Raw genomic sequence first — 18,016 nt, 5'->3', positions numbered from 1 at the left:
GCATATCTGGGGTATTGTAAGATTCAACATCTCCACGCAGTCCAGATCTTTCCATGGCTGTGATGCAATCCAAAGTTGGTCTTTGTCCATCCGCGGCAACCACGAACATGTAATCGTGTCTCATCACATGCGACCCCAGCTTGGTTCTCTTGCCTCCACGCGTCCATCTACCTGAAACATTCCCAACGATTCTTCGGGGAGAAAATTCTAGCAACCCACCAATCATGTATTTTGTCAGCTTACCCGTCTGGCACCCCACAAAAGCCCAATCGCTGTCTAGACCGGCCAAGCCCGCGCGACGAAGCTTTTGTGGCTACTCTGATCAACGTCACACAAGATAGAGCTCTGTACTAATGACGCAGCCTGCGACTCTACAACCGCTATAGCCAATCAGGGCGTGCCTGGGCTCAGTATTTGTGGCTTGGATCTCTCCTCTAATCGTCGATTGCCGTCAGCCGCTGTCTGCGGCATCTCGAAGGTTCATGCAACTGAGCGCCACGGATCTGGAACTTCTGTCCTGCTGTAGTCAACTGTGTGCCTGCTTGCGCACAAGCGTTCAGTCTTATTGTTGCACAAGACGAGCATGTCGGCGTGTTCCATCACTTACAACGCACGAAGAACTTGACGGACTCCTTGGCTAGGAGATGGTACTTGCCTACTTTGTGTCAACTTACTGGGTAAGAAGAGAAGGCGGTATATAGCGCTGACACTTGCGAGGCTAGACTTCTCGAAGTGACCATTACGATTGGATTGACATTCGCGTTCTCGTTCTCGTCAACTCCATGCGTCGAACTAGCTTTTGAGTGAGTAAGCTAGTGCAAGTCCTGGTGGTGACCAGAAGATTGCTTTTCAATTGCTACTACTTCTTGGGCAGTCGAGTCGAGGCAGGTGCGGCTCTGGCGAAGCTGGAAACGCAAAGAAGTCTGGTCAATGACAACGATCGTTGGACTATTGCGTCAAATTTCACCGTTGTTGATCTTGCTGGTATGACATCACGGAGCGACACGTCAGCCTTGTACCGTTGAGGAGCCAGCGAGCATCGACCGTTGAATCGTATATCCACACTTTGCTCACCGTGGTTTCAGATCCAAGGTTATCTGATCGACATGAACGGGTATCACAATCTCCCGAACCTTAATCTCACTCAGGATGACGCAGGTTTGTTTATGTGTGTCAGGTTGCCTGTCTTAATTGCCTTAACAGAGGGCGACCTGGTCGCTGGGACGGGTGGATATGTGTGAAACATGAAGGCCGATTGCCGTCGGTCTCGCGATCAATTTCCTTGCCGTACATCATTCCACGTTCAGCCACCGGGAGCAGAGGGAGATCGTCAAAAGCCTACTTGGCATCGGACAACGGCTCGTCAGATGTATAACCAATTACCGTGACTCGTACTCTACATCAAATGTGAGAGAGGAGGTGTTGGTGATGGGTGTGGAGATTGCAAAAAGAACAGCAGCTACGGCGACAACAAATCAGAGCATCAAACACGTCTGAGATGTATCCCCGTGTCCCAAGAAGCGGCAAAAGCGCAGAAAAAGGCAAAAAGAAAGCAAGCGAAGCCCATGGGGATCGACTGTATCATGTTAGTACAGATGCTCGAACTATCGGTCTTATGGAGCAACTTACACCCACAACCTTTGGTGTTTATGTTTTCAACCGAAAACCAACGCGCTACCATTGCGCCAAGGCTCCTCTTTAGGAAGTATAGAAGACTGAAGCGAAATGTTCTGTATATATTGTCGGTTCACGAAGTCGCATTCGACACCATGCCAGCTTGGGAGCCGACAACTAAGCGCAAAACTGGAGAACAAAAAAGTCGAAACATAGTGACGACCGCCTGCAGCATACCCCGCTGTTAGAAGTTTTCGGCGCGTCGTCAAACAGCGATTGGCGTTCATTGAGCCCCACCGACACGTGACATCCGCGGGTCTTCGCAAAAAGACAATTTTCTCAATCAACACCACCAACACGACAATCGCGACACTCACCACGGCCTGTGCAACAGCAAAAATGCATCGGCCGGGAATCGAACCCGGGGCTAGCCGAAACTGTCCTGTGATGGATGGCAACGGCTAATTTTACCACTAAACCACCGATGCTAACTGAACAACTGGGGAGTGGTCGTTTGATGAAAGTTTTCGCGTTAGGGATAAATATATCAGTATTGTGTTACAGAAATCAGACGTTGGAGGCGAGCAGAACTTGGATTGTTTAAAACAGAGTGGGGAGTTGTTCAGGGGTGGTGAAGGGTTTGACTGGGCTGTGGGTCTGGAACACTACTAACATGTAGTACTAAGCTGCTGTCTACCCCTCTCTCTACAACGGACACCCGCAAACTGAAGTTCCTCAACAGCATCTACTCGTCCTAATGGCGCATACAGTTTCAGCTGTTATAAGGACGTCGCATACTCGATCCTAAGCCATTCACATAACGCGTTTATATTTGAACTCATCCCAGTATTGCAGACTTACGACTGTGACACTGGGATATGTGTCGATGTAGAATTCCATGTTGCTTGTCAAAGGTAAGACTGCCCAGGGGTGGTAATTACGATCGCAGTAAGAACTGGCATAGATTGTAGAGAGATTTTCGGTCTTCCTTTGACGTTGCATCGTCTTGCGTCCTGGATTCTGCAACTACAGATAGGGCTGTCACACTGTTTCTATCGCTAGCGAACAGCATCACAAAATCCTCATGCGAACGCCAACCGTAACCTTTTCTGTCCGTGGCCAATAGTTACGTTACCACATATGCGTCATATCTTCCTCGCATAGTTACAGGGCGAATTGTGGCGGCGGCTGAGCGCAGACGCACGAGGCTGAAGTTCAGCCTGGTGAATCAGGTTGATATAAAATTGGAATGATCTGCCCTAAGTGAGCTAAAGGATCTGACAACCTTCCTTGTGGTTTTGTACATCGTGAAGCAGAACAGATTTTGATTGCCGTACATACGCAGTAGATGTTACAAATATCGACACAACTCACGTCTACTTTTCATGCCCAAGCTTGACAAGCCATGCCAGCCACTCGGTCCAGTAAAGACTTGTCAAAGCATACTGCTTTGTTGAGAAATTTCCTTCAGGCGACTTGGAATGCCTTGTGTAGCAGCAGCAGCAAAGGATTTCTAGAGGCACTCAAAACTTGGATCTGGGGGGAAGAGACTGAACGCCAGCAACATATTTCACGCGCCGGTTGGAGGCACGCTATCACTCATTGTGGTGTGCACATCCTCCCAGTTCTGGCGGTTATTACGCTTTCTTGCTTCAATCTCGTTGGGTTCTTCATCGGTGGCATCCTCCAAGGCCTCGTCGATGAAACTGCTCAAACGATTGACCTCTTATGTCTTCAGGTCACCGCGAAACTACTCGTAAGTACACACGCAGCCCTGTTGGATACAAAGTAACCATTTGACCAGGAGCTGCTCATCATAGCATCACTAGGCGTCATTATCATGGACGTCGTTCGAAGTCAGTTGCTTGCTGGCGACGAAGGCATACCTCTCGGCCTTCTTACCGCCAAGTTTCGCTTCATAGACATAAGCTACCTGGTGTCGCACGATTTTCGTGCCGGTACTTTGGGATTTCAGAGCCTCCGCCTCCGCCTGTCATTCATGCTTCTAATTGGCACATCGGCGCTGATATCTGTTTTTGCGGGACCATCGACTGCGCTATTGCTTATACCAACCTGGCACGAAGCCTGGCCCGCTGGTAGCTCTAAGTTCTGGATCAACGGAGATCTTCAGCCGTCTATGGTTGATAGGTCGTCGTCCTGGGATCCTATTTGTTCCGACCCCACAATGATTACGGGTCAAACGAGTTCAATCAACTCTTCCGTGGCATCCTGTATCTGGGCAGGCTATCCGTATCTGGCCGAGGCTTTCAGGCAAAGAGCCACAAGCGGTGAGCGCACCCTCTCATACAGCGACGGTTCGTTCAGACGTGACATAACCCTCAATTGGGGAGTGCCAGATTCAGATACTCCGAGTGTCTGGCTAGACACCGCGAGAGTGGCCGCCTACGCAAGCAATTTAGCCATTGGGGCCTTTTCACAATACATGAGCCAAGAGTGGTGCACGGCGCTTTTTCACGCTCGAGAAACAGGCGCTGGAAAGCTCTTATCAAACCTCAGATATCGCGCCTTCAACAGCACAAAAGGAAGCGTCAAGGGCCAGGTCCCTGTGACTCGCGCACAATGCTTCGAAGCCGACAATTATCTCCCAGAACCAGTGTTGCGAAACGAACAGCCCCAAGGGCAGGTCTTGCTGCCTGTGATACATACCCCATTTCCCATATACAGGTTCTGGTCTGACAGACTTGCAGTTCCCAATTATTCCCAACTTCTCCGGGCGTCGCGACCTTCGATACTATATTCCTGTTCGATATCTTAACACATCTGAGTTGGTTACTCACTGGATCTCGATACCGACTGGTTTCTCACAAACTAATTATGGCGAGCAAATAAATCGATACCCAAGTGGATTTCTTGTCATCCAGAACTACAACTTTGGCTACAGGAGGTCAGCGATCACATGTTCAGTACACGCAGACTGGGTGTCAGGCACCAACGTGGCCAGTGGACTTTGCTGGGGTCAGCAACGTTCCATTCAGCAACGCGCCGTATTGGACGATGTGGATTCAATAGATTTGTGGAGTATCACAAGCCAACAAACTCCAGACCGGCCTGTGTTCAACGCAGCCAATGGTTGGCACAAGATCAACACAACCACGAATTGGCTCGAGAGCTTGACGCCCAAAATCCAAGGAAGTTCGACAAATCAAACCACCCTGGCTTCTGTTATAGAGCAGACACAATCTCGCGACGGCGAATCAGGAGCAGTTGGACAAGTGAAGTTGGATCGTTTTATTACAATAAGCGCGATGGTAGCTAGTTTCGTATCAGACGGTCTTTCCCGTATCGGCTACACCGAAAACTACGCAGACGATGTTAATGAGGATAGAATATGCAACGGCGATAGCCCATCATGCCCATGGAACTGGGACCGATGGACATGGTCGCAGATCTGGAGCGACCTCATTCGAGGCAGGGCAGAGCTACACCCCGACGAGACACATCGCCAGCCTGGCAAGAGCTACATCTGGTATGCGACCGTTGCAGGTTACGGAATCAGGGCGACAAGCACAGCATACTATCTCGCGCTCACTGTTCTCTATATATACCTCGTCCTTGTAATCACTCACGTTGCATACATCTTTAGTAAGAAGGGACAGACCAGCGATTCGTGGTCTTCTCTTACGGATCTCCTCGTCCTTAGCCAGACGTCACCAGCGCCACAGGGTCTCCAGAACACATCCTCGGGGGTGAAAAGCCACGCAACTATGAAGTTGAAGATGCGAGTGAAGGCCAACAACACGGTGCCGATAGGAAAAGAGAAGTTGCAGTTGCTGGTCGGATCAGATGGCCTGGCTCCAAGTCTTAAGAGAGTCACGCCAGAAGAAAAGTACGGTGCCCAGACCTGAGTGATATGGTGCCTTTGTATTGCATTAGGAACCATACTTATAGCTTCTGAAGTTCTTACCATCATTCAGAACCCCTTGTTACATGCACTTTTCTTATGATAAGCTCACTCATCCTTCGAGAAGAAGCCAACATCCCCACTTTCCTTACCCATCTCCACAAGCTTCTCTCTCATCTTCTTCGCCCTTGCGGCCATCTCGGGCTCAAAATCGTCAAAGTTGTATTCCTTCGCCCAATCACCAACACCGTGCTGTAGCACGTTTCTCGCTCGTTCGCTCCCCGCCAGTGTTGTCCCGATACTGCCATGTAGCGTCATCCTCTCTTTCGTGCTGTCATATACGCCGCGATGAAGGATGTTGTTATTGTAGAATGCAACTTCCCCTGCTTTCAGATGCACAGTAAGCTGGTCGGGCACATGTGCTTCGTACGGATCCGCATTCCTCTCTGTGTCAGTGCGTGCACGTTTGTGCGAGCCAGGCACAAGGACTAGACTGCTGTCATCATACAGTGCAAGGTTCCACTGTGCGTGACGCCCTGGCTTTTGCAGTCGCTCCAGCTCTTCTTCTGATGTTGCTGTCGCTGCGATGTCGTCTCTATGCCACCGCAGACTGAAATCTTTGTCCGGCCGGACAAGCATGTTGTACAGCTCCATGGTCAGATCGTCTTCTCCGCAACCAATTAGTGCTCCGACATATCTCAGTAGCTCCCTGTCGAAATACGACTTTGCGAACGTGAGATGATCTGAATTTGACGGGTGAAGTAGATGCTGTACGCCCCTAAGTGCGATATACAAAGTCAGTGTATGTCTCAAATACAGTCAGAATGGGATACTTACCATATCCCACTTGAGGGGTCCTGTGGCCATGGTGGAAACTGCTTCGGTAGCGTACGTATATACGGCCACTTTCCAGTTCGTGCTGCTTCTGTCATACGTGAGGCAGCGGCGCGAAGGGCATCAAGATCAAAAGATGGAAATAGCGAGGCAGACAGAACGACGAAACCATCGCGATCGAGAGCTTCGCGAGCTGCTTTGTAGGGATCTGTGCTTGACGAGGTGATGTTTGGTGAGTCTGGAGACCCATTTGTCGCCGTTTTAGCAGCTGGTTGCGCTATCGGCAGCTGTATTCTAGCCTTTGCGCTTCCTTTCGGGCCGCCCTTGTCAGGTTGATGTTCGAACTTCCGCATCTTCCTTGCACTAGATTTGGGATTCTCAAGAACACTTGTATGGTTGCAGGGCTGTTGTACGTTCGACGGCATAGTTCGAGATCGCTATCTACCAAGGCAGGTACGTATGCTACCCCGCAAATGCTGTCAGCCCCACGATGATACTCATCCATTAACACGAAGGCAAATTGACATCCACCTCCAACCCAACTTAACTCTACAGAGGCTTCATTGAATCATCGCCACAAGCAAACAAGTATCAGGTGATGCAATTGTGAGACCTGTTAGACAATTCAGGTGAATGCATAGCTTAACGATCCCTAAACGTAACGTGCCGGCCAAGTCATCACTGGTAAGCTCGTCCGTCGCTTCACGTAGCGGGTGGCTAAAGTTTATACTCCTTGTTGTGCTTGACCTATTTCGCTAGGCCATAAAGTCGTTTAATACTTTGGCATCTCCGGTAGGTCCGAGGTGTTGCAGAACCAAGTCAATTTGTGAAACATCTCCCAAGGGCCAAGCCGTGCGCACGAGATTGTTCCTCGAAAGATATGTCTGTTTTTGAACGCAAATAATGCTGATATAATGACTATGTCGCTATCTAATCATCCCGACACGTTGCAGCACTAATCGTGCTCCTGTGGCTCTTCATAGCACACAGTAACTAGTGAGGATTGGTCACAAGAGTACTTTCGGCACCATCCTAGCTCGAATTACTAAGCCTATACTCCCCTCGAGAGAGCCTTTCGTATACCACTCGACTTAGACTTTGGAACCGTTCTCAAGGCAGCCTCAGCTACGTAGTCGAAGAGCTCCGAGAGGCCTTGCTTCTTGATGGCCGATGTTTCAAAGTATGCTAGAGCTTGTATCTTTATTGCAAGCCGGTCAGCCTGTACTCAGGGTTAGTATTTGACGTATACCCAGTCGATCCGAACTTACGGCATATGGAGATACCGGTATGAAGTGTTGACGGCGTAGGCTGTCGAGCTTCGCGTTGTCATTCCGGAGATCTTTCTTACACCCAACGAGTATCTTGGGTAGATCGCGGAGGTGTTTGTTCGCTTCAGGGCTCCACTAGTATCGTCAGTCCCAATGTACTCATACTTTTGGCGCTTATCTGAACATACCATATAGTCAATATTTTCAAACGAATCTGGATCACTGATGTCGAAGCAGATCAATACTATGTGCGCATCCTCGTATGAAAGGCGGCGCATCATCTCGTACCCCTCTCTACCGGTGTTATCCCAGATGACAAGCTCGATTTGACGATCCCTAATCTTTGTCGACCTGATGAAGTGGTTCATCACAGGTGTGTCCTCTTCTGGAACATCCCCTTGACTCCATGCACTTGCGAGGAATGTTTTACCACATAATGTATCTCCTAGCAGTATCACCTTCCGTCGTATTATGGTACCTTTTGGTGCGTTCAAGTTTAGGTAATTCAACGGTGTCTGGTGGCGGTCATATGGTAGACGCGCAAAATCGTTGGTCGAGCTGGGAGAATAATCGTTTCTGTTGGAAAAACATGAGCGACACCGACCTTCACTCATGTACTGAAGAAGGTCTGATTTGCATTCATTACACGCCCATGTGCCTTCCGGTGCGGTAGATTTGCTCAAGGAGGAAGGCTGAACTGCCGAAGGAGACACTGTTGTAATCGTCTCCTGCCCGACGTATTGGAACTGTGAGGATTGAGATGGAAAGGTGGTCGCGTCGATGTTACTGATGAGACGGGTTGAGATATCGTCTCTAGATAAGTCTGGCGAATAACTGGCATTGATGGGATTCGAGACACTTCTTGTCGAAGTATGAAGTGTACATGCACCATCTCTGTGTCTACGTTGCGAATGAAAGGGGAGTTCGGACAGATCCTTATCGCAATATAAACATACCTCTGCAGAAGTCGACAGATGAGTATCACCAGGAGTCCATTGGGGTTCCTTATCGTTTGGTAAAATCGTCGAGACGCTTGCGACAGCGCTGTGATGTGTTCTCGTGCCTTTCAATGCGGCGTACGACCTTGTTAGAAACTTCTCGACAAACCCTTGTCCTGCCACTTGGTTGGGAAATATTTTGGAATTAGATGCACTGCGCCGCACCTTCGATGGATTTATTGACTTCTCAGTGGTAGGTGTCGCCGCCTCGCCATTACCAGTAGGAGGTTCGTCTGTTTCTGCTGATATGGTAATATGAGGTATGTTCGTATCTGTAACCGGGGAATAGAATGAAGCATCCGTTTCATCTCCCCATCCCGTAAGTATCCCAATGTCGTGGTCACTTTGCGGAATAAAAACTTCTTTGTCAGAGCCAGGATCGCGTCGCGTCATTTTGTCCAGCGTAAGTACTTCGTCAGCATGAGAGATATACATCTCACACACTTTAGCGGCAGCAGCTTCTTTTGCCTTTTGTTCGGTCTCGTGGCCCGAAACCGTACAGCCGTGCGTATCATTGATCTTGATCATACAGTAATAACCCTCAACATGCCATTCAGAGAAGTAGTAAGGATCTCGGCCGTGGAACAGGTTACACCATGCTTTTAGGAACTCAGCATCCTTTCTTGAATCCCTCGACTCTTTCTCTGTCACTTCGTTTGCTGCAGCTCGGTATAGCATACAAATGAACTCAGCAGCTGCGATTTGAGCCCCGTGACCCTCAAGATGTGAAATATCTCCAAAGTCTGCTGGGCTCAGCATAGCTGGTAATTGCGGAATGACGCTTAGCCCGCATGTATCAGACGGCTTGTGCGACATACATACTTCCTCTTGTGATGCCAAAGTCAAAGCGTGTTGTTCTGACGATGTAACACTGTGACTGGACAGGGATTTCGTCTCGTAATCCGGACGAACGCTCAGATCCTCCATAGATGAATAAGGTCTGGAAATATACGAGGGTTGTTGTTCTGATGTAATCTTGTCTCTTTCGGTGACAGGCTCTGGGTCCTCTTGCAGCACGGTCTGGTCTGTACTGTGGAACTGGGATTTCTCAGGCAGTTGAACTTGGAGTTCACCAGGTGAAAGCACACTCGAATCCTCTGTGTCTATCAGTGGCACCTCATTACTCTCCAAGACATGCACATGATCTAGCGTCTCCTTCACTTGCTCTGAAACTTCGAAATTTGCTTGAGCGACATCCTCTAAGACCGGATCGGAAGCTGACTGAAACTTTGGGCTAACGCGCGACAGCGATATAACCTCAGGCGATGGAGCTGATCGCTTGGTCTTCCTCTCGTGGCTTGCCAACAAAGCTGTGTAAGCCTCTTCCTCATCCACTTTCCCCTCAGTGCTACAGATTCGAATCAAAAGGTCCAAGCATTCTTCGTAACCACTATTTCCCAGTTTTCCCAGTTTCCTGAATCCTCTCAGTGATCGCCGTGCCTGGAGGTGCGCCTCGACGTATTCGCCATTCTTCATCATGAGCTCCGCTAGCCTCAGAGTATCTCGTAGATAGAGCTCATCTTTCTTGCCTAATTGGCGTTCGGTGATGAATAGCTTATCTTTCATGATTGCTTTCGCTTTGCCCCACGCTTCCAGAAGACAGTAACAATCGAGGAGACATTCGAGTAAGTCGGGTATTGACACTGTGTATGCTGCTGCACTCTTTGCTGAGGTCAGAGATGTGTAGCGAGTATTCGACGACAGCCTCGTGAGGCAGTTTCGAAAATAGCGAACCGCACTTTCTAGATCACCAATGTCCTTCCTTTTTCTACCCTCGTTGAAAAGAGACCTGATCAGGTCATTCTCTATATCTGAGTCGCTATCTGACTGATACTCTGTTTGTGCATCTCCTGTGCTAGCTTCTGATGGAGCGGGTAGAGGTGCCTCCACATCTTCGAATTCATACACGGTGTTTGAGGCAAACCAACGTAACATGGGTTCATTCGCGTCTTTGACAAAGACGTCTCCGAAATCAGAACCATGTTTGACGGAAGTCTTGTCACTTGTTTCTGCGTTGAGCGTTGTCGATGCAGTTGAAACGACATCAGCGGCTGAGCGAACGCACTCCCGCAAGTTGTTCATATACATAAGCTCGTAGTTGTCTGGGTCATTTTGGTCTGTAACTGTATGCTGAAGCTTTTCGATCTTTGCATTGAGAAGAGAACCAAATGTACGAAATTCATCGTACAGTTTGTCCAGTGTCGGAACAACCTTAACTGGTATCATCTCGGTCGATCTTTGGAAAGTCACTTGATTCCAACTGAATTTTGTGTCAGTGTGAGAGCGGCAAAACGAACATTATGCATTAGAGGGTACACTGGTTCGCACTACGTGCTCCAACACAAGTGGAGTAAGCAGTGATAGCAGCCACGTGATGGCATGGAGGAGGCTGAGAGCGGGGTAACAAACATCCCCAGAAGAACCGACTTACAGAATAATTGTACTGAGCGATAGTTGAATCGCTGTGTGAGATGTTTGAATCTGTTCTCGGTATCGGGCAATCTGGTCAGAGGCACTCTTCAGCCTAAGCTGCTTTCGTGGTGCATCCAATATCGATGACTTTTTGTTGACCACGTCTAAGGTGGTATGTAACTTTTGTAAAGCGTCCGCACCGTCTTCGAGCGAGCGCGCAAGATTCTTCCAGTGACTACCCACATGACCGGTCGCTTGTAGAGTCTCTTTGTTGTTGTTTTCCTCGATCGTCTCTTTCATGGATTCCAGTACGCGCTGAAACCCGTTCACATCGTCGAGAAGGCCGGTAAGCGTCGCATCCACGACCACAACCTCATCGCGAAACTGTTTGATCAGCACCGTCACTTGAACAGAGACGTGTAAAAGCGTAATAATACTAGCAGTAATGGATAATGGATCCGCCATGCCGCATCATTGTCTGACGCGCGGCTTGACGCGAAAGATGTCAGGAGCATGAGATCAGTCCAGATGTATAAGGCACCAGTTTGCTCTGGTTGGGGTCGGTCGCACCCAGAGATGCGCGTGAGAACTCAGCCTCACATCTCGGAAGCCATATTGGCCCCCAACAGGCTGTGCAGCCGTCATGAGTGGTTGGCAACATTATTGAGGGGCTGGTGACGCATTGAGACGTAGGGGTGACGACTCCTTTTGCAAAATCGTTATCGGATGCTAAACATGAAGTTATGAAGCGATTGCAAGAGGTTCGAAATGTTGGAGTAGGAGCAGTGCCGAAAAGACACGGCAGGGGTTGAATGCCTCCACGATGACTAAGCAGCGCCGTACCTAGTCTTGGACATTATGAAGGCTGGCTTCCATCTACCCATCGCTGCGTCATGTCCCCCTATGAATGTAGGCTTCCGGTGACCAAGTAGATTGAAATCCTTAGTCTGCCGATATGACCTAGAGTAGTACACAAAAAGTTGAAGACGATGTATGTCATGAATGGGCATCGCTCTTTCCGATGCAGCAATCAGCACATGCTCAAGTGTCCACGGATACGCAGAGCATTCCAACCAGCTAATATTTATGATGGTGTATGTGGTTTCCAAAACAAGATATGTTCATTCTTGTTGAGCAGATATAAAAAGCAGCTCCAATTTACCTTCTGAAGCTCGATTCTGTACGCAACAGACTTGCAGAACAATGTGCGCAAGAATTTTAGAGATCACTCATGCATAATATAGACCTCAGTGATAAGTTCTCCGGTCTTTCAATATAATGGTCTTTTATGCGAGGCCTGCGCCAACTAGCGCAGTGACCTGTTGCCTATACTTCCATTTGTAAGCATGATGGACGCCTTATCGAACCACTCCAGCCAACTCTTGTTTAATCGTACACTCCAGCAAAGACAGGTCATACCAGGAACGCTAGAAACCGTGTAGTATCACAGCATGGTACGAAGAACAGACCCCAAGGATGATGAATGGAGAAATGTTCGAGATGCAAAGAAGAGGAAGCAAATACAAGACCGGTTAGCACAACGTGCACGACGTATGTATGAATTGCCGGATGTGTAGTATGAGGATACTAACTCAAGATACAGGGCAGCGATTACGACAAGCTCAGCTGGATACCAGATTGTCAGTAGCGCGACTGCCCCAAGACCAATACCCAACATCTCCAAGGGCCCTTGTATCACTGGCGGCGCCAATTGAGGATGATCATAACTCACTCGCACTTGTTGGTGCTTCAAACTCACTTTTACCATCACCTGGTCACTTCAACGAGTCACGTGTTAGCGAACTTAACCAAGAGTCGGAAATACTTGTCTCCAGCCCAAGTGAGATACCGTATTCAGAACTATACGCCACTCTATACCCTTTTATTCAAATCTCCACTCCCTTGACTGTGTTTTCTGCGCTCTATATGAACGGCGATATCCAAGGCATCACCTGCGCCATATCATACTCCTCGCGCACACCCATGCCAAAGCCGCACATCCCTTTGCCCCTACATCCGACAGAGCTACAACAGATGATTGTGCACCCACGATGGATCGATCGGCTACCATTTCCACGAATGCGGGATAGTTTGATAAGACTGAGAGGTGTGGTGGATGAAGAGGAGTTGTGCAAGGATCTTTTTACTATGCCAAGTTTTACTATCGACATAGGGTGCGCGTGTTGGGATCCGAGTGGTTGGAGGATGGAAGAAGAGTGGGTGAAAAAATGGGGATGGCTAATGATCTAAAAAGCTACCAGCACGGGTAGAGTAAAGCGTACTGCGAACGAATCGGAGATGATGAGAGGCTTATGTGAGGGGTCTACTAGGGCAGTTTTCTATATTGCGAATGAGCTTTGTTCTCCTAAAGGCTTTTGAAACCGCTCAACCATCAACCTTCTTTCCCTCGCCTCCATCAAAGAAATGCTCGCCAGTTTCTAGCACTTCGATCTTGTCGCCTACCGCGACGGTTCCCATATTCAATGGCGTGACTTGCATACCCAAACAGGCATTCTTGGATCCTTGGTCGATGATCCTGTAACTCCTCAATGTGGTCAATGGCTCATTCTTGTCGGCTATAGCGGTTTTTGGGTCAACGTTTGGCAATTTGCATCTTGTTGTCCGACAGGAGATGTGCATGTCTAGGGAGGATGTAGAACCGGATGAAGTAAGTTTCGCCTTCTTCCAGTTATCCTCAGCAAAAGCAGGGGGTCCAGTGATGTAGATGTTTGCGCGGAAGCGTAAGGCGTCAAGGAGGGTAAGATGCCGCTGCCAGATTTCCCCAAAATCGGAGGAGGGATTGGGAAGCTTAGATGCTACGTCGTGGACAGAGGCGAGGTTCAAGATGTGAACAGGGTACTGTCAGGTAATTAGCAATGAGTTTGGTGTATGCCCGTGGGTGGTCCAAGGATATGGCTGTTGGTAAAGTCTATACGTACCGAGTCATGCATTCCAATGACCGTCTCAAACCCAACGTCTCCCTTCTTAGGCGCACATTTGTGTACCTCTCGGTAAGCATTTGCATCAATCCTGAACAGCGCAATTGGATTTGCCGCACCGAGAGTATACCTCAGCTTCTCGAATACCTCGCGGTCAATTTCCGAGCTAACGTTGAGTGCTACTGGGCTGTCCTTCCAGATGCGCAGGACTTCATTTCGATATCCCTTTTTCTCTATCCTCTCTTGTGGAGGGTTGAATGGTACTCTGAACTCCAGCGTCGGCTCCGATTGTCGGCTCAATTTCGCCAACATAATCCTTCCGTAGTTTATCAAGCCTTCCAAAGTGAAATCCGTGTCGGGGGAAAAAGGAAACCGAATTATCAGGCATCCATCGCTCTTTACCCATTCTCCATCTTCTTTGTAGCCTCTAGCCGAAGGGTCAGGTACCCAAATCTCAGTCTCGACTTTAGCGAGGCGAGGGAACTTTCTTTGGGTCATGAAGTGCCATTCACTTGTGACCTTTCCGTCAAGCGTAGGCAGACTCGTGACTTGTTGGGCAAGAGTAAATTGGCGGTCATACTTCAGCCCTGTACGATCGATATCACTCTTATCCAATTCGACAGGTGCGCCTGACTTTAGCGGGTAGACAAAGAGTGCCTTCACTGTCCATGGCTTCTGTGGGGTGGGGTCGCTGCCCTTGGCATATCTTTTCGAGTACTGGTCTTCCAGGTTGCTACGTCCTCGGATTCCGAGTTTCCTGCAGCCTGCTGGCGATGGCAGTGATGCTGGCGATTTAAGGGCGGCAAGAAGGAGTAAAAGTATCACAGGTGCGATACATGATACGGTCGTAATGAGGATCGTCTGGAGCGTTATGTTGATGCCTGCTTCCCGCAGTATGTTGTTGGCAGCAATGAGCACGTGCTCGACATTCTGCGCCATGCTGTCGTAGACGTTCACGTCGTCTCCGGAAGAAGAAAGTGGTGCGTGTTCACAAGGGGGATATAAGCCTGAGGAAGCAGCTCTTATCGTGAAAACATGCCAAGGTATAAGTCCAAGCAAATTGGTTGACGCTAGGACGCAGAAGGCAGGTGTTGTCGTATGAGTATGAAGGACCAGGTGGTTCGAGACCGTGTTGCAGTATACTCTGTTGACACAAGATGGGCGCAGTGGTGAGAAAGCTTGGGATGACGAAGGGAGAGGGCGTGCGAGTCATGAAGCGCGGTTCGCTATTGCTCGTGACGAAATAACTTGGACACCACCACCCATCCGTCCTCGACACTTCTCGTCCACGCCGTTCCGCACAGGACACGTCAAGAAACGCGAGACGTCATGCGCGTGAACGCGAGATCACGAGACTGTTGCACCACCAAGTCAAGCCGCTGAGACTCAATCGCAAGCCACGACACGACACAAGACGACACACCATGGCTAGCCAGCAAGCATCGCAGCTCCCCGCCTCGTCGCGTACGCAACTGCCTCGCTCACACATATCAATTGGAAGGCTTACACTGCAGCAGATAGACTGCCCACTGTCTCGGCATCCCAAGCCCTCCAGAGCCTCCATGCCCGCGGAGCTCGCACTGTGTCGACGGGCGTGCCGCAGCTCGACAAGGTCCTCGCCCCGCCGAGCCTACCGGGCCATCATGTCTCGGGCGGATACATGCGTGGGAAGGTGACTGAGGTCTTTGGCCCGTCAGGAGTCGGCAAGACAGCATTTGGGTAAACGTGCCTGCCTCACGGCTTCTAGAGGGACGGTGGCTGAAGGCATCAAGGATACAGGCCACAGTCTCTGCCCTGCACGAGCGCCAGCGAGTAGTGTGGCTCGGTGTGTACATATCAGCCTTGGTTATTGGGCACAGCGACTAATTGCTGGCAGATGCTGCTGGTGCGCCTCTGGTCAAGCAGCGCGTCGACGACATGCTCACTTCACGCCCCGATGCGTCCGACCTCTCTCCAGAGCAACTGCGTAGCCACTTCCACTACATTCCTGTGCCAACGCTTGCACATCTCCTCGCCCTCTTCGTGCATGCCCCCGCTGCCTTTCCCCCGCAAAACACTAGCCTGCTTGTCATCGACTCTCTCGCGACCCTCGTCGACAACGCCTACCCTCGCAACGTCGACGACCGCATGCCCAGGAAGAAAACAGATCAGGCGCGGTGGGCTGCAGGACGCCGATACACTGTCATAAATCAACTCATAGCCACCTTCACCAAGTTTGCTGCGCTGCACGACAGTGCGCTCCTAATCACAAGCCAGACCATCACACGCATCCGTGGTGGTTCGCGCGCATTGTTGGTACCCGCAATATCAGGTGTTGAATGGGAGAATGGTGTTTCCACTCGTCTGGTTCTTTTTAGAGATTGGCTCCGGCACGGGAAAGCCAGAAACAAGGCAGACGCCGACAGGCTGCACAAAGCCCGGTTTGCTGGCCTAGTCAAGGCGAATGGCGTAGCTCTGGCAGAAGAAGGGGGTGTGGGCAATGTGGTACCCTTCACCATCGACCATGTGCGTCAACATGTTACCTGCAGAGCCCTCATCTAACAAGATGCGCTCCAACGTCCGTTGTAGTCATCTCCCGCTGACACTATACAGGTTGGTCTTTGCAGCATCAACGTAGCAGCCGACGATATCACAACCCCTATTTATGGCCCACAAGAAGATAGACCGCCCAAAAGACCTTTCGCCGAGATCGATGAGCATGCCGATGCAGAGCCAAATTCCGACGAGCTCTATGGCTGGATCGAAGACGATGAAGTCGCCACTGAGGGGTTGATGATGGATGAAGCGCCTGTTGACGAGGATAACGCTGCAGGACAACGCCTGGATGTCGTCGCAGAGGGCCACAAGAAGAAAGTAATACGGACATCTACAGTGTGATTCCAGAAGAATAATTTCGCCCTACACTTCGGCCGAAGCCAAGTTTTGCCATGTCCTTACTTTGTCGCGACGCGCGTTGCTTATCGGGGAAGCTCTGCTTACATCTGGGGTAAGCTCGTATGTCTCCAATTACTCGTCGTATACAAGACACCCAGACTGACGGAGCTTTCCAATCAAGATGAGATCTCACACTCAGACCGATGATACAGGGCTGTGAGCCCATGAGACGGGTTTCGCTATTCAGCCGTGTGGGGTTATCCAGACACCCTGGGATGGAGAACACCCACACCCGTCTCCGCATTAACCCGCCCGCATTCGAAGCGCTCTGACATCAGCAACAAAGTGTCTCTCCGCGTCATGGTTCAATATTGTCCTCTTCGCATAATTCAGCTCGGACATGTATGTATTCTTCCGGCGGTAAATTTGCTCCGCATTCGTCATCCCTTGGAGCAGGCCTAGACGCAGAGCCTTGGGGGTTTCGTTGCCACACTAGCGGTATCCACGAAAAGCAACAAAAAGCAAGTTCATATTCCACAATAAGAAACCTATCAGCCTTCACACGTGCATGCGTCACCCCAGACCTTCGGTGCACACGCGCTACGCACAGGGATCGGGGAAGCTCCCGCAGACCCAAAGCCCTGGGTTCCTCACCGGCAGAATTCGTGCTTCTTTTGGATGATGATGGCTCGACGCTTCGCGAGTCCGGGGTCAGCGGGGTTGGTGTGTCGACCAGGCGTGGGGGTCTGCCACAAGCTTGCTCGTTTCAAGTTCCGGATGCATGTGGATGCACACACGGTAAGACCACCTGACAACATGATAGGAGAAGACCGCAAGAGCAGGCTGCTAAAGTGCGGCAATGGTATCATAGCAAGCCACTTATACGATGGCACTTGACTACCCCACAGTCGCACAAACAAACTACACGAATTCACCGGGGAAGCACCTATCTTCGATCCCGACTTCACAGTAAGCGGACATCCAGTACATTGCTCTATCGCGAAGAGCGCGTGTATGTGCGAACCTTAGGTCTTCTTTCCTGTCACCAATGAGCTACACAAATTCTACACGCTCTCCACAATAATCGGTATCTGTTGCACCATCCCAGAACCAAGCAGCCATGGCTTCAACGCATAGCATCGGCTTCACAGCAACCAGAGCCTCGCTTAACGCCAGACACAGAACGTTCTTGCTTTGGTATTAACCTTGCGATGT

The 18,016-nt window shown here is 50.0% G+C and overlaps 5 protein-coding genes across 5 annotated transcripts; 3 read left to right on the top strand and 2 right to left on the bottom strand.

Annotated features, from left to right (window-relative positions):
* Positions 1-3,019: 3,019 nt before the first annotated feature.
* Positions 3,020-5,480, top strand: GT037_001012 (uncharacterized protein; the record flags this gene model as incomplete). Its single annotated transcript, XM_038926059.1, has 3 exons — positions 3,020-3,370; positions 3,419-4,270; positions 4,323-5,480. The coding sequence occupies 3 exons, from the start codon at positions 3,020-3,022 to the stop codon at positions 5,478-5,480; spliced, it is 2,361 nt and encodes a 786-aa protein (XP_038791915.1).
* Positions 5,481-5,584: 104 nt separating this feature from the next.
* On the bottom strand, positions 5,585-11,453 carry GT037_001011 (uncharacterized protein; the record flags this gene model as incomplete). Its single annotated transcript, XM_038926058.1, has 6 exons — positions 5,585-6,254; positions 6,314-6,747; positions 7,440-7,529; positions 7,579-7,713; positions 7,767-10,836; positions 11,008-11,453. 6 exons carry the CDS (start codon positions 11,451-11,453, stop codon positions 5,585-5,587), a joined length of 4,845 nt encoding a protein of 1,614 aa, XP_038791914.1.
* Positions 11,454-12,439: 986 nt separating this feature from the next.
* GT037_001010 (uncharacterized protein) lies at positions 12,440-13,238 on the top strand (the record flags this gene model as incomplete). The annotated part of the gene is made up of 2 exons (XM_038926057.1): positions 12,440-12,539; positions 12,592-13,238. The coding sequence occupies 2 exons, from the start codon at positions 12,440-12,442 to the stop codon at positions 13,236-13,238; spliced, it is 747 nt and encodes a 248-aa protein (XP_038791913.1).
* A 135-nt stretch (positions 13,239-13,373) lies between these two features.
* Positions 13,374-14,866, bottom strand: GT037_001009 (mosc domain containing protein; the record flags this gene model as incomplete). Its single annotated transcript, XM_038926056.1, has 2 exons — positions 13,374-13,847; positions 13,928-14,866. The coding sequence occupies 2 exons, from the start codon at positions 14,864-14,866 to the stop codon at positions 13,374-13,376; spliced, it is 1,413 nt and encodes a 470-aa protein (XP_038791912.1).
* Positions 14,867-15,351: 485 nt separating this feature from the next.
* GT037_001008 (p-loop containing nucleoside triphosphate hydrolase protein) lies at positions 15,352-16,804 on the top strand (the record flags this gene model as incomplete). Its single annotated transcript, XM_038926055.1, has 5 exons — positions 15,352-15,391; positions 15,445-15,646; positions 15,700-15,752; positions 15,804-16,432; positions 16,520-16,804. 5 exons carry the CDS (start codon positions 15,352-15,354, stop codon positions 16,802-16,804), a joined length of 1,209 nt encoding a protein of 402 aa, XP_038791911.1.
* Between the last annotated feature and the right edge of the window lie 1,212 nt (positions 16,805-18,016).

Source organism: Alternaria burnsii (assembly GCF_013036055.1).
Source record: "Alternaria burnsii strain CBS107.38 chromosome Unknown 705, whole genome shotgun sequence".
In the NCBI taxonomy this organism is placed as follows: domain Eukaryota; kingdom Fungi; phylum Ascomycota; class Dothideomycetes; order Pleosporales; family Pleosporaceae; genus Alternaria; species Alternaria burnsii.
The sequence above is the reverse complement of the archived record's forward strand: the minus strand, read 5'-3'. Positions and strand labels throughout refer to the sequence as shown.